Below are 15067 nucleotides of genomic sequence, written 5' to 3' on the forward strand. Positions count from 1 at the left end.
TTTTCTCATTTCAAACACACAACACACTTTGAACACAAACATATAAACTCATTCAAAAAATACACTTTCTTCCAAGGATCCAAACCAAAATAACCCACCCACCCGAACACCCCAAACACTCCAAATGATCCGTTAGCGAACATTGGCTATATGCAATTGTTATCATCCCCCGTTCAACAACAATCTCTATTCACCAATCTTTCATACCAGCCACACTACTACCAACAACAACCACCACCACAATTTGTTCAATCCCAATTTCAACCCTTTCAACAACAACCTGCTCCGCGATTTCAGTCCCAAACTTCCCAACATCCACAACCAAGTTCACAACCATCTCAAGTTCCATTATCTCAATCTCAACCCGTAAACCTCGACATTGAAGACGACGAAAAACGGGTTCAAGAAACATAACCAAGTCGTAGAAGGCAAAAAAAAAAATTAAAAGATTCAACAAAAAAAAATACCCAATGGACCGAGGAGGAGGAGGAGGAGGAGGAGGCAGCTTTAGCTAAAGCTTGGATTGCCATATCACAAGACGGGGGTGTCGGCAACGCGCAATCAGGACAAATCTTTTGGAATCGTGTTTTAGACCACTTCCACGCGTTATTAGGAAGGAAAACGAGTCGGACATATGATGCAGTCAATGCTAAATGGCGTGACCTTAGAGCGACATGTACCAAATTTAATGGTGTATTTGACAATCTAAAAAATATGCATCGAAGTGGTAGGAACGATTTCAACATTTTGTCAATAGCGTTACACCAATACAAAATTACCAACAATGGTAAACCTTTTGGCAACCAACAAGCGTGGGGAGTTTGTCGCAATGGTCCAAAATGGGTCCTTTATCCGGAAACGGCGCATTCAGGATCTACCACCGGTTCCAACAAAAGGCCGAGAACGTCCGAGTCGGACATCGGTGCTAACCTAGACCTCAATGATGAGTTTGACGCCACCGAGGGGGAGGGTCCATCGGACGTCCATCTTCGTCGACCACCGGGAAGGGACAATGCGAGAAAGGGGGTTTCGTCTAGCGGGAAATCAACCAACGAGGACGTATTAGCGGAGAAAATCGAAAAAACTCTACATTTTTTAGAAAAAAAAATTGATTCAACAGAGGAGCAACGTCGGCGACAATTGACACTCACCAATTTTCAAATCATAAACACAGTGCGGCAACCGAATCTCGACCCGGAAAATTTAAGTGTGTTTTTGAAAATTCAACAAGTTCTCAAACAATATCGCAACTAGATTTGATGTTTTTTAGTAATTTAGGTTTAATTTTCTATGTATGGATTATGTTTTTTTAGTATTTTAGTTTTAATTTTCTATGTTTTAAATTATGTAATGTGGTTTTAATTAATATAAAATATGTTATTTATTTAATATAATGTTCAAAAAATAAAAAAAAATAATAAAAAAGTAAATATTGTTAGTGGTGACCATTTCCATAGTGGAGTGAGTTGGTGGTGAAGGTGACGTGGCGCAGAGGTTGCACCACTTTTCTGGTGAGTTAGTGGTGACCACTCCACATAGCCTAATGTTGTTCTAAGCATAGATATAACAGCCCTTATTGCATGTCAATTTTCCATCAGTAAATAAAAGGTAAAACGGTAAAAGTATCAAGATCAGCTTCATCAAGTTTACCTGATCTACCTAAAAGATATATCGTACATGAAGATTGTTCTTCTTGTGGTTTAATATTAAACTTTTCAATCATTAAAGTGAAGTATTTTCATCCATCTTTGACTTTTCTTGTGTGTGCACATGCTGATAAGACGGATATGAAGGTCATACTTATAGGGGATATGTTTGTGTTGTTGGAAAAGATCTAATGCTTCTATTTGAAACCTATGATTTGAGTAGCATGTGATCAACAGTTTAAGTGTGATTGCATTGGGTTCTAGCATTTTGTCGAACACTTAGTGTGCATCCTTTAAGTTTCCACATTTTGAGTACATGGTGATTAGTGAATTGTGTATAGAGATTTTTTTATGGAATGTTGGATTTAAGACCGAGAGAATGAATCGGTTTGCCTTAAGATGGATTGGGAGATGAGAATAGAAACATTAGAATTCAAGAAAATCAGATGAATACAAAGAAATTACGGAGGTGGAGAAAGATAACACACACATTCTTTTTAATTTATAAAGAAATAAAAATAAAAGGACTTAAATTTGGGGAGAAAAAAATTGCAAAAATAACAGGCAAAGAACCCTATGTGTAATGCCCGTGTTTCTAGGTTAGGCATTAATTTTAACGTTATAATCTAGGTTAACCTTGGTAACTCATTTTGAAAAAATGAAAAGGAATTATGTGAATTATGTGTTTTATGCTTAATTATTAGGGTTTAATTAATTAAGAATAAAATTGAGCGTCAAAAATAAATATTAGATAAAGCCAATATCTTTACATAAAGTTGTAGTGGTCGAAACAAGGATTCCGGGGATATAAAGAATACCAAAATCCGAGTTATAACGAAGAAGTTATGACATGTCGAAGTTTCGCGACAAAACCGGCACGGTGCCGAATGTCGTAAAAAGTGAGTTTTTGATAAACTACTTTTTAGCCTTAGTGATCTAAACGAAAGTCGTACTGTTCGTTAAACCGAGAGTATATATAAAAAGAACGCCCAAATCTGACTTCGTATGATGAAGTTATGATTTTTCGAAGTTTCAGCTTAGCAGTAGACAACTAAAAAAACTCGAATGCTCGATCAAGTGATTTTTAGCCCACACCAACTAAACGAGAATCGAAGTTCTCGTCATTAGCAATACAACGGTATAAAGTCTGACGATAACGGACGTCAGATAAAGAAGTTATGAATTTTTAACGGATTTCCTGTACCGGTCTGTTAAAAATAATAATATAAAAATTAAATTCAAAATTAGCCTACAAAGTTTAAATGAAAGTTGTAGAGCCTAATTTTACCTACGCTTGCATATAAAGAACGTCAAAAACGGAGCTCGTATGCGAAAGTTATGGATTTTAGAAGTTTTTACACAAAAACTGAGAAAATTCGCATAGTCACGTTTTTGCCACATCACCCTCGCTCAAAATGCGCCACGTGTCTGAAATCTGTTGAGTTATCCGAAGTCGTGGCACATCCGAGGAGCGATGCATGTGCAGCCTAGTCTGAGCCTCGCAATGCCGGTCGCGTGTCCGACCTTCGCACCAGCTGTCTCCCTTTCCTCCTGCTTCGGGTCCGAACCTCGGACCTAGACTCCGGTCCACTTAGAAGCTGCTAGCGAGACCCTCGCATGCGCAGCCCATGTGCGAGCCACCTGCGAGCCTTCGGATCTGCTGCCACCTGGGAGCTTCTCAGCCGTCCGATCAGAAGCCTCCCCCTATAAATAGAAGGCTGCAAGCCTTCTCGGATAATTTTAAGAAATTGTTCATTTTAACCCCTTTCTTTATATTTTCTTCATCTTAACATCCCCCAAATGCCCGGTATCGAATATAAGCCTTGGAATATGCCACGAAGTGCCCGAGAAGCCTGGAAAATTTATCTTTTCGGTTTCGAAGCCTGACCTTTGTAGAGCCCGATTTTTCAATAAAACTCCTGGTTTTATTAGAAACGATCGTTTTAAGCAACGAATTGCTGCCCGATTATCATCAAATCATGTGAGTGTATAGTCACCTTCATCTTACACCTAGATATGAAGTATTTTCTATAAAATACGTGCTACGTGTAATTATATTAATTGTTTAATTGAGGTGATTGTTGAATAGATGTTTTATACAAGTTTTAAACTTTATATGTATTTTTATCTACAAATATGTTGGGTAAAACATGGGTAGATAGTGATGTGTGATGAAATAAAAGTGATGAGAGGCCTCGATGTGATTGTGATCCAGTCATTTAGCGGAGTTTAGATGACGACCGCGAACTTTATAGATAGTCTAGTGGAACGCTGACAGGCCCACAACCTGTAGGTGTTAATGAACGTAGGCGTTTATTCGCTCTACTCCATCCCCCTCATGGTTGCCTTTAGGACATGTATGGCTGAGGAAACCCCTTAGCAGTAGTGTCCATCCTGACGATATTCTTTAGGCTAGGTCTCTTGTGATAAGTGTTTAGGGACGTAAAGTGAGGATAACGGGAACGAGTAATCAGAGTTATTGTTGATTGATGAGCTTAATAAGTTTATTATTATTGTGGGTTGAAAACCCTACATGCTCACCAGGCTCCCAAGCCTGACCCACTCAGCTTTTTATGTTACAAGTAGTGGACCCCAAGCATAGTCGGAGGACGACGAGAGATTTTTGGATTATAGGCCAATAGTTGTAAATAACTGTTGAAAGACTTATAATGTCTTGTTTATGCTTTTGATCTGTATCGGAACATGACATCCTGAGGTTTTGATATGAAATGAAACTATACATTTCTTAAAGAAAGGTTTTGCTAAACCTTTATCATGTTTTGTTTTGGGGACCAATTCCGCAACATCTTTTAAAAGGATTTCTCTTATTTTATTTTAAAAGGCATAAATTAAATCGGTCTTTTCTGGCCGAGAAATTAGGGGATGTCACACTATGAACTAGAACGAGATACAAATTTGAGAAAATCAAGTTGGGGACATTTTTCCTAGAGAAAATCTCAATTTGCGTTTGGATTAAATTAATCAAATAGATGAATGTTGATATTTATACAACTAGAGAAAAACTCAATTTCCACTGATTACACAAACAAAGGAGAGATGACATTGATATTGATACAACCAGAGCTATAGGAGGTAACTTTGCAATCAATAATGAAAGCTTGAAAAATATAAAATCTTATGCATCTAATAGATGCATAACTTTTTTTTTTCTTGTTTTAAATATGAAGTTATTTGATGGTGATCTAAAAATCAATTGACTTTCTCTAGTTAGGGTAAAATTTATGTGTGTTGTTGAACACCAGAAGTGAGTATAACAAAATTAGAACCCAAAATTTTTAGAAACATATACCTGAAAAATCAATAGTGCGTAACTTTTTTTTTCTTGTTTTAAATATGAAGTTATTTGATGGTAATCTGAAAATCAATTAACTTTCTCTAGTTAGGGTAAAGTTTATGCGTGTAGTTGAACACCAGAAGCGACTATAACAAAATTAGAACCCAAAATTTTAGAAACATATACTTGAAAAACAAGAGTGTCTCTCAAACGATCATGATGATCCAATTTGAGGAAATGAGTGATGTGGCATCCTTGGAAAAAGCAAATGTGTTGTAGACGGAAGCAGATAATAACAGTTTATATAAAAGATAAAGCGTTGAAGGAGAAACGACGTTATGAAAAATTGAATCGAAGTAGTGGAGGTTGGGATAATTGGGATCGGTTGGAGAGTTTGAGAGATAAGGAAGAGAATAATTAGGATGGATTACATAGGATGAGATCGATTGGAGAGACTAAGAAAAAAAGGAGAGAACCTGCTATGATCTACAAGGAAGAAGAGGCTGGGGTGTATCGATCGAAGCAAGAAAAGTGATTCAAAGCAAGGGAAAGAAATATACAGTTCGTTGGTTTGCTCCTTCAAAATAATTTCATTGTTTATCTCTCTCTCTCTCTCTCTCTCAAATAAAATAATTACCATTTTTTTGAAATAACGTCAAATATTCTAATAGAATATTACAATGTAAATATTCAAATGAAATTTTTAATATTCTACTAGAATTGTTAGATATATTAAAATATTCTAATATTATATTAAAATTGTTAGAATCTCTAAAATATCATAATATTCTATTATAATTGTTTGAATATTTGTAATCTAATTTTCTAATAGAATATATGAATATTCTAACGGTTTATTGTAATTATTATAGTAGAATATTTTACAGATAATTTAAAAAACGGTATTTTTTTTTTTTTTTTAATCTTTTTGAAAATATAAATGACGATAATAGTATTTAAAACAAATTTTCAAAAATGTTCAATTATTTACGTTTTAAAAATATTTTTTTTATCTAAGAAATGACCGGATAAAATTAATTGGCTCTTCATGTCTCACAAAAAATAATCGTCTTGAAGAAACCCTCATCTCTCTCTTTCTCTTTCTCTCTCTATCTCTCTCTCTCTCTTTATATATATATATATATATATATATATATATATATATATATATATATATATATATATATATATATATATATATATATATATATATATATATATATATATATATATATATATATATATATGTTGGAATTTAGATCCCTTAATATACAATATTTATTCTATTGGTTTCTGCTTTGTATTTTTGTTCACACTTCCACTAATTTCAAATATATTTGCCTCCTTCACTATAACAATCCCACCAACCTTCCTTATTTCTGTTCGACAACCCCATTGTTCACATTCTAAACACCAGATATTCATGGAACAAGGTTCACCACCAAGCTTGGTTCTTTTTAATTCGCATCAAAGCCAAGAATTCCAACCCCATAACGACGACTACGAAGACGATGAAGCTTTATCTCTTTGTGATCTCGCCACCAGCAAACACGAAGTCCCGAAAGCTAACCATCCAGAAGAACAATTTTCCGACGATCTTGAACAAGATTTCGACTTCGGTGGCGCCGGAAACAGTTTGCCGGAAAATAAAATGTGCAGCGCCGACGAGCTTTTCTTCCGTGGTCAAATTCTGCCGTTACAGCATTCAGTCACTTTACCTTCTGAGTTAACAACCGAAGGCCGGAGCTTCATCCGCTCCATCTCATTTTCCGGATCCGAACCTACAAGTGTTGTTAGCAGCCGAAGCAGCAGCACTCGTAGTAATAATTCAGGAACCAGTGGGAGTGGTAGTACCTCAGGATCCGAAGTCACCAAAATTCGAAACCAGTTCCATTCCCACCCGAGTCCGAGGCCACAGATCCGAACCCGTAACGTTCATCACTCCAACCCGAAAACATCATCAAAGTGGAGCTTTTTACAGTTGGGTATGATGAAACCACAAGAAATCGGATTGGAGGATCTCAAGAATCGGAGCCAGAGAAGCCATGGGAGTAGCAGAAGCATCAGCATGAACACGAAGGATCAAAATCAGAATAATAAGAAGAAGAAGACGCAACTAGCGTTGTTTGGAGGGTGTAAATGTTCTTCAAATGCCATCGAAAACACAGTTTATTCGAGGATTCCGATGGTCAAACCAACAGGTTTGAAAGAAGAAGAGACCAAATCGCGAATTTCGAAAGAAAGTAACGTTGGAAGAAGTAAAAGATTTTTTGTTTAAATTAATTTTCTCTACAATACAAGTATATAAATATTACACACACTATAGGGCATTAAGTTGAGATTATTTAAACTTTAGGGTTGCTTTTAACAAATGGAAAAATTCATTGGTTGATAGTTGCTCGTGTCGTGGAAAACCATTCAACCACCAACCACCATTCGTCATCTAACATTCAAAAACATGTTTGTTGGTTGACAACCCCCAAACATGTCACATTGTTAAAATCTAACCCCCGGTGGAAATAACCTTTCTATTTAAGTACCTTCCTCATCATATGCTTCAATTCATCCACAAGACCTCAAAGTTCCTAAGAAAATGGTGGTCAAGGTATATGGTCCAAATAGGTCAGCTTGCACACAGAGAGTTTTGGCTTGCTTTTTGGAGCTTGATGTTGACTTTGAGCGCATAAACGTTGATCTCAACTCCAGCGAACATAAACAATCCAAGTTTTTACTGAAGCAGGTAAATCTTTTGTTGTAACACGTACTAATGTATCCGTTCTTCTTAATAAATGAAAGTTTTTTTGACACATGTCAATCTCTCATAAATTTTGACACTTGTCATTCTGTGGTATTTTTAAAATAAATATTATCCACTTGTCAATTTTTGGTTTGTTTCAATTTTTAAAATTAAAGTCATATACTTATATATGTAAAGTATTAAATATGATATATATGAAATTAAATTGCAATAAATATGTATCTTTCTTTATTTTAAAGTTATATATTAAAAATATTTTATATTTATATTTTAATGTTTAATCTTTTTTTAAATCAACTGTGTAATACACCGGTTTCACATCTACTATATCAATATATGATATGTAGGTTTGTAGTGACCTATCATGCAAAATTACAAACCGCTAAAAACTGTGTTATCTTTGTAGCCTTTTGGTCAAGTCCCGGTTGTTGAGGATGGAGATTTTCGGCTTTTTGGTAATGTGACATACCCATACATACGATGTCATTCATTGTTAAACATCATTAAAATAATCTAACTCTTTCAAAATATTGTGTAGAGTCAAGGGCGATCATAAGATATTACGCAACAAAATACGCTGATAAAAATCAAAAGCTTTATGGAACTACTTTTGAGGAGAAAGCCTTAGTTGACCAATGGCTAGAAGTCGAAGCGCATCACTTCAATGACATGGTTTACACAATCGTTCTTCAGAAACTTATCATCCCAGAAATGGGAGGGAAAACTGACTTTACACTTGTTGAGAATTGTGAAAAGAAGCTTGAGAAAGTGTTTGAAGTTTACGATGAACAACTATCGAAGCATAGGTATCTAGTTGGAGATTGTTTCACCCTTGCTGATCTAAGCCATCTTCCTGGGATTAAATACTTAATGAATGAAGCTGAACTAGGGCACATGGTGACACAGAAGAAGAATGTGAATTCATGGTGGAGTGATATTTCGAATCGACTTGCTTGGAAGAAACTTATGCTTCTCGTGGAGTAAGTCATGCATGTGTAGTTTAAACTTTCTATCGTTGATGACTTGTTGCTTTCTTGTAGGAGTTACAATGAACTTGGAGTTTGAAAGTTGAAATAAATCGTTGTTTTGCTTTTGGAAATAAACCGTTGTTTAGCTTTTGGATCATTATGGTATATGTTTTTGGGTATATCAGTCTTTCTTTTCAAAGTTAATTATAGCACCATGTTAATAATCATTTGATGAAGTTAAGATTAGGTAATTTTATATTAATGTTGGAAAGTAGGTTCTTGTAATAAATTCTTACTTGTTTTTCTACATTTGAACTTTCGAGAGTCATTGAACATCAGAATGGTTAAAGCAGCTTTCCATTCAAGAAAGTGCTCCTCTTTAGATTCAGCGCACATTAATGCCAACTCAAAATTATATCCTTTGATTTATAAAATAAATATATTAACTTTTTGACTTGACTTTAATCTTTTATAATTTTGCTCAAATTCTCATAAATTGTCAATTTTCATTTACGTTTTCTAGTAAATTTGAAAATCTCAATCTAACATGTTTAATAAATAAGTTGAAATCTAGTTAGAATATTTGATTTTTTCCAACTTATTAAATTTATTAATTAAATGGACGAATCTGGGTTATTTAAAAAAAATATTACAAAACAAATAACCTAATTAAATAAATTACAAGCTCTAATAATTATTCAAATAATAGTTAAAAAAAATTACAATAAATAAATAGCTACCGATGGGAAACTTTAGTATAATAATGGGGTCCATTTCCAGGTCATGCTATAATATGTCCAAATGATATTATACTAACATTCTTGACAAAAAGTTACTATTAAGATATGTGGCTCTTTCTTCTTCAAGTGCATCATTTGGCAATCTAGCGAATAGTCCAAAATGCTAAAATTGTATGTGGATCAGAAAACAACACAAGTTAAAATTGGTATGGCATATAATATATAAACTATACTATAATCTAATGGCATGTAATCTAACATGTCACAAAACCGTAGGGGTAAAACCAAAAAATTTTCGGAAGCTCAAAAAACTGCATGGCATGTGAGTGAGTACTTAGTGAGGTCGGAGTTGCGGGATGACCGGTTGTGGGATCGCAGTACCGCCAGGGAGCTAATACCGACCAGAAATCGGTATGCTCAGGTGGATGGTAGGTAGATGAGCCCGTGTTTAATGTTTGTTTTCTTTCTCTTCCACTTTGACCGGTCATTGGTCAAAAAAATTTAATAATTTGTTTAAACTTATATTTATAACACTACAAGAAAAATCTTAAATAGATACGAAATCTTGCTATGGAATTGAAATCCGTAGCTATTCTATTACGAAATGTGCTACAAAATGGTTTTTCGTAGCTATTTTGCTATGGAAATGGCTACGGAGTTACATTCTGTAGCTAAACTAGGAATAACTACAAAAAGTTACTACGTAATCAAAAGTTGTAGATATTATACTACGGAATATGCTACAACATGGTTGACCGTAGCTATTTTTCTACCGAAATAGCTACGGAATTGCATTTCCGTAGCTAAATCTAAATGTATAGCTATGTGACTACGAAATATTTCGTAGTCAATTAGTTACGGAATATACTTCCGTACTAAAATATAAAAAAATATTTGAGCAAAAAAATATTACTGTTTTTAATTGTGTTATGATTTTTAATTATAATTTAATTATGATTAATAAAATTCTTTACATATTATTATAAGTTTTTATTTATTCTTATTATCATTATTATGTTATATATTATTAATATATTACATATATATATATATATATATATATATATATATATATATATATATATATATATTAAAAATGTAACATATAAAAACACATATTGATTTAAGAAACATATACTTGTTTATGAGTTTGGCCACAGATGTTTTCAAACTTTTCAAATGTGGCACGTTGAACTTTTGGGAGTTCAAAGTTTGGGCACACAATTTCTAAAAATTAGCAAATTATTGCCCAGTACTTTGTTGAGATTGCTACTGACTTCTTCCCTTAATCAGATTACTAAACATTGCTTTTAAGTTGCTTGACTTCCAACGTTTCCACATTCCCCCATCCTCTGACTCTCTCTCTCTTTCACCTGAACATGAAATTTCTGATACTAACCTCCGGCTGCCTCTGAATGATCTATCGATTATCATCCCAGTCATCGGCGTCTCGTCGCGGCCACTGACTGAAAGTCGGCCATGGGCCCGGGTAAAACGAGGATGACCGGTGATACCCAACAAAAGCCCACCAGAAGAGAGCTTCGGTTCAACTATTCGACTGATTTTCATTTTCTGGTCCTACTGTCACCACCAACGCGCCACCATCCGTGCCGTCTCCACCGACTACTCAAATATGGCGGCGATGAACTCTGTTCGTATCGACGCTGCCAAGATGACATCGATTAACGATCTTGCCTCCAGGTATCCCGTTTTCTCTATTTTCTATGAATGAATCGAAGTTAAGTCTCTATTTTTCTTTTGAAACTTATCAATTTCTTTTATGAGCTATAAAAGCATACAGTTCTTGCAACTTCCAAAACACTTCAATTGAGCATGATGATAAGGTTTTTATTCATTAGGGTTTGTTCATCTAAAACCCACCCTATTATTGCTTACAACCAATTGCAATGACCAATTCTAGATCAAAAAGTCTCAATTTCTATTCGTTTTTTATTATAACCTTATGATTCATTGGATTTTTGGTAGAAGCTGTTACGATTTCAAGACCTAACCATCACATTCGGAAACTGCCACTCTACATTCAAGGTGAGAAATGATTTCATGCCCTAAACCTCATTCTTGATCTATATTTTAAGCACTAAACCTCGGTCTTCCATTTCAGTAATTACAAGAACTTGATTGTTTTGTTTATTAATTTGATATCATTTTCTTTTGTTTTGATCATATGGATGGTGGCAATAGTGCATGTGAAAGCTGATATGAGGAAAATGACAAGCTGAACACTAGTAACATATGGATTTTGGTATGGTTAACCTTTTTTTTAGTGATTTTGGTTATCAAATTCTAGGGTTTTGTTATCAATTGTTTGGTTTGGTTATTAATTTCTTGCTCATAAAGCTTTCCATGTGTAAATCTGATATGGAATTAAAGTTAATGATCATTAAAAGTGGTTTAATGACATTGTTTTTCTTAATTGAAGCCTAACTCTCATCTATAAATGATTTATCTAAACCAAGGTAAAAGATATGTGTAACACTCCAAGATATGTATAATACATGAGTATAACCTGTTGATTTTTTTATTTTCTTTTCCATACTAGCATTCCAATATAAAGTTTCACCATACTCATTGAATTAAAATGTAACAACCCCTTATATGCATTGAAATGAGCTTCCATTAACTTTATAATCTCTCTTCTCATCTTTAGCTTTATTTGCAACTCTTGTGATATGAATTCAGGATTACAGATCGGATAAAAGGGGACAGTGGACACTTAACCAAATTATGAGGAACTATAGAAGTCGTACAGAATGTATGGGGGATATACAAAGGCTAAATGCATCTTTTCTTGCAATTTATGTGTCACTGATTCCACCGGAAGAAGAGAAGGATAAAACAGAAGCAATTGATGGCATTATTGGATAAACATGTTACAAAAGAATGGCCTAAAGCTCGATTGTTTCCTTATGGATCATGTGCAGATATTGACAAAGCATAGATTTTTTTTGAAGCTTCCTTATATTTTAAAATCTGATAATCTTGGGAATGTTCAAGTAATTCTCTTGAAGGGTAAATTGATCTTTTTAGGTTCTGTTTTCAAAACAAATTCAATCAATCTCATTATCTTAAACATGAATCCTAAAATTAAGCAAAACATAATCAATTCTCAGTTCTCAAAATCTCAATTTTTTTTCAAAACAGAATATTGTGATTGCTGAATTTGATGTCCATGTGTCTTCGCAAGATCCCCCCCCCCCCACTCTCCCTTTTAGTCTAACCTTTTAAGCTTTTCATGTATTCTATATATATATCCTATTATAAAAGCTATTGATTTGTATTGTTTCATGTTCATGTTATCTGTGGGTGTCGGAATTTAAAGTGTGAGGTCCATATTTTGGTGTTAGAGGCTGAAACTGGAGAAGGAAAAGAGAGTCTATGGAGGGAGATGCAGGGAGAGACTTGGAAGTCCAGGGAAGTTTGGATGGGAGGGTGAATGAACCATCTTGTTGCCTTAAAGCAAGAGCTTTCCCTATTGATTCAGAGCTTGAAGCCAATTGTCATGTAACATTTGTTTCTGGATGGTTCTCTGGTAATCATCATGTCATTTGAATCATCAGAATAATGAATCATGTGGTTACTGTTTGAGACAATCATCATTATGTTGTTAATTACTGCAGATAAAGGTGGAAAAAGCATGTACTTTAACAACCTCATGTGGCTAGCTAATTTAAGCTAGGGTTCATATATGTTGAATATGCAACCTGAGTTTCCTTTTGTGAATAATAAATATCAGGAGAAGCACATTCCTTGGAAGTAGAAAAGATTTTGTTCAAGGAAAAATCAGAGTACCAGGAGGTTGTAGTTTTTGAGGTATCACATGGATATCAACCCTAAAATCTAGTACTAAGACTAGAGAATAACATGTTAATATTATATATAATATGTTGAAGTTGTTAAATTATTGATGTGCAATCTGTAACATATGGGAAAGTTCTTGTTCTTGATGGCATTCTTCAGCTGACTGATAAAGATGAATGTGTATATCAAGAAATGATTGCCCATCTTCCCCTTTGTTCTATTGAATCCCTAAAAAAGGTAACTTTAACATCAAGATAAGGTTTGATCATATCTCTTTATTTCCATGCTTGTTAATATTTGATGGTGTGTATGTATGCAGGTTCTGGTTGTGGGTGGCGGGGATGGTGGAGTTGTAAGGGAAATTGCTCGCCATAGCTCTGTCTGTGGATTTAATTGATATATGTGAAATAGATAAGATGGTTATAGATGTATGTGGATAGATAAAATTTATTAACTGTAAGTAACCAATGTTTTGTTACATGCTCATCATGTATATGTAACTCTTTGTTTGTAATTGTAATTTTAGGTAATAAGAAGTATTTTCCTGTGTTAGTTGTTGGTTTTGAAGATCCTCGTGTTCATCTCCATGTCGCTGATGGTAACTTCCAGATCCCATGACATGTTTTTTTTCTTTGTTTTTCTTTAAGTTTGAGATTTGATATTGTGGAATTTGGACATCTGTTGAGTTTATCCGGAAGATGCCAGAAGGAAAGTATGACGCCATTATTGTTGATTCATCTGATCCTATGGGTAAGTTTGTATTGTTTCACTTATGATCATGAATATTCATACATATATGTATGTTGTGGAAAGTATGAGGATGCATCTGATGTATGTAGGTCCTGCTGAAGAACTGTGGTTAAGTTTGTATTTTTTCGCTTATGATCATGAATATTCATACATAATCACAATATTCTGTTTTGAATGTTAATCAAGTTGTTTATAAATTTGATTTTGCAGGTTGTGTCATTTTTGTTGAGCATTTATGGTTGTTTGTGTGTTTGTGGTGGTTCCAATATGAATTATGTGATAGTATTTGTAATAAGTATTCAGTTTTGATGATTAGGGAACCATGTAAAAGGATTTTCAATTATGTAATATATTTATAAAAATCTATGTAATTATTAAAATTAAATTTATTGCAATTGGATTTTGTTGAATATTTTTATCGTTATGAATATGTTTAATTTGGAACCTATTTTTCCTATGGAACAAATGGCTATGGAATTTGTTACGGAACAAATGGTTACGGAATTTGCTACGCAACAAATGGCTACCGAATTTGTTACGGAACAAATGGTTACGGAATTTGTTACGGAACAAATGGTTACGGAATTTGCTACAGAACAAATGATTACGGAGTTTGCTACGGAACAATTGGCTATGTAATTTATTACGGAACAAATGGCTACAAAATTTGCTACACACTCCATTGTTACGGAATTGTTATGGAAGTGTGTTGTAGTTAAATTGCTACGGAATAAACGTCATAGCAAAACTGTTATGGAACTATAATTCTGTAGCTAAACAGTTTGCTACAAGGAATATACCTACAGAATCTCATTGACAAATTCCGTAGCAATTTTTGTAGTTATTTAGGTTTAGTTATGAAATTTTAGCTTTTAGCTACGAAATTTTTTCGTAGCTAAATCGAAATTTTCTTGTAGTGTAACTATCTCATCCTATTTCATTTCCATTTTATTCTATCTCAATTCCATTCTATTTTCTTTTAATTCCATTCTTAACAATTTTCAACTCCATTCATTTTCTTCGGTTTTTCTAGAAAATGAACTCAAACATTTGAAAAATAATAATGAAAAGTTGTACAAACTACTCATCTT

At 34.0% G+C, this 15067-nt stretch overlaps 2 protein-coding genes, 1 long non-coding RNA gene and 1 other non-coding gene across 13 annotated transcripts; all 4 read left to right on the top strand.

Moving 5' to 3' along the window:
• Window positions 1-6196: 6196 nt before the first annotated feature.
• On the top strand, window positions 6197-7335 carry LOC111880262 (uncharacterized). Its single transcript, XM_023876672.3, has one exon. It carries the CDS (start codon window positions 6365-6367, stop codon window positions 7217-7219), a length of 855 nt encoding a protein of 284 aa, XP_023732440.2. The 5' UTR covers window positions 6197-6364; the 3' UTR covers window positions 7220-7335.
• A 144-nt stretch (window positions 7336-7479) lies between these two features.
• Window positions 7480-8824, top strand: LOC111880263 (glutathione S-transferase F11). Its single transcript, XM_023876673.3, has 3 exons — window positions 7480-7681; window positions 8106-8154; window positions 8238-8824. The coding sequence occupies exons 1-3, from the start codon at window positions 7535-7537 to the stop codon at window positions 8681-8683; spliced, it is 642 nt and encodes a 213-aa protein (XP_023732441.1). The 5' UTR covers window positions 7480-7534; the 3' UTR covers window positions 8684-8824.
• Window positions 8825-10648: 1824 nt separating this feature from the next.
• Window positions 10649-13237, top strand: LOC111880265 (uncharacterized). 4 transcript variants are annotated; one of them, XR_006189369.2, is made up of 6 exons: window positions 10655-11108; window positions 11394-11453; window positions 11610-11670; window positions 12108-12437; window positions 12773-12957; window positions 13046-13237. It is a non-coding gene; the product is annotated as an uncharacterized LOC111880265 (transcript). The 4 variants fall into 4 exon arrangements; XR_006189368.2 differs by having other exon boundaries at window positions 12108-12421; window positions 12748-12957; XR_006189367.2 differs by having other exon boundaries at window positions 10657-11108; window positions 12748-12957.
• A 99-nt stretch (window positions 13238-13336) lies between these two features.
• On the top strand, window positions 13337-14386 carry LOC122196899 (uncharacterized). Of its 7 annotated transcripts, none has more exons than XR_006189373.2 (4): window positions 13337-13463; window positions 13546-13976; window positions 14066-14089; window positions 14187-14386. It is a non-coding gene; the product is annotated as an uncharacterized LOC122196899 (long non-coding RNA). The 7 variants fall into 7 exon arrangements; XR_008230936.1 differs by having other exon boundaries at window positions 14066-14084; XR_006189371.2 differs by having other exon boundaries at window positions 13546-14089.
• The last annotated feature ends 681 nt before the right edge of the window (window positions 14387-15067 follow it).

Source organism: Lactuca sativa, chromosome 3, assembly GCF_002870075.4.
Source record: "Lactuca sativa cultivar Salinas chromosome 3, Lsat_Salinas_v11, whole genome shotgun sequence".
Classification (NCBI taxonomy): domain Eukaryota; kingdom Viridiplantae; phylum Streptophyta; class Magnoliopsida; order Asterales; family Asteraceae; genus Lactuca; species Lactuca sativa.

Coding starts and splice junctions, on each gene's coding strand:
- LOC111880262 (XM_023876672.3), top strand. CDS start 6,365: ATGGAACAAGGTTCACCACCAAGCTTGGTTCTTTTTAATTCGCATCAA.
- LOC111880263 (XM_023876673.3), top strand. CDS start 7,535: ATGGTGGTCAAGGTATATGGTCCAAATAGGTCAGCTTGCACACAGAGA. Junction 7,682..8,105: donor CCAAGTTTTTACTGAAGCAG/GTAAATCTTTTG, acceptor TTATCTTTGTAG/CCTTTTGGTCAAGTCCCGGT. Junction 8,155..8,237: donor TGGAGATTTTCGGCTTTTTG/GTAATGTGACAT, acceptor AATATTGTGTAG/AGTCAAGGGCGATCATAAGA.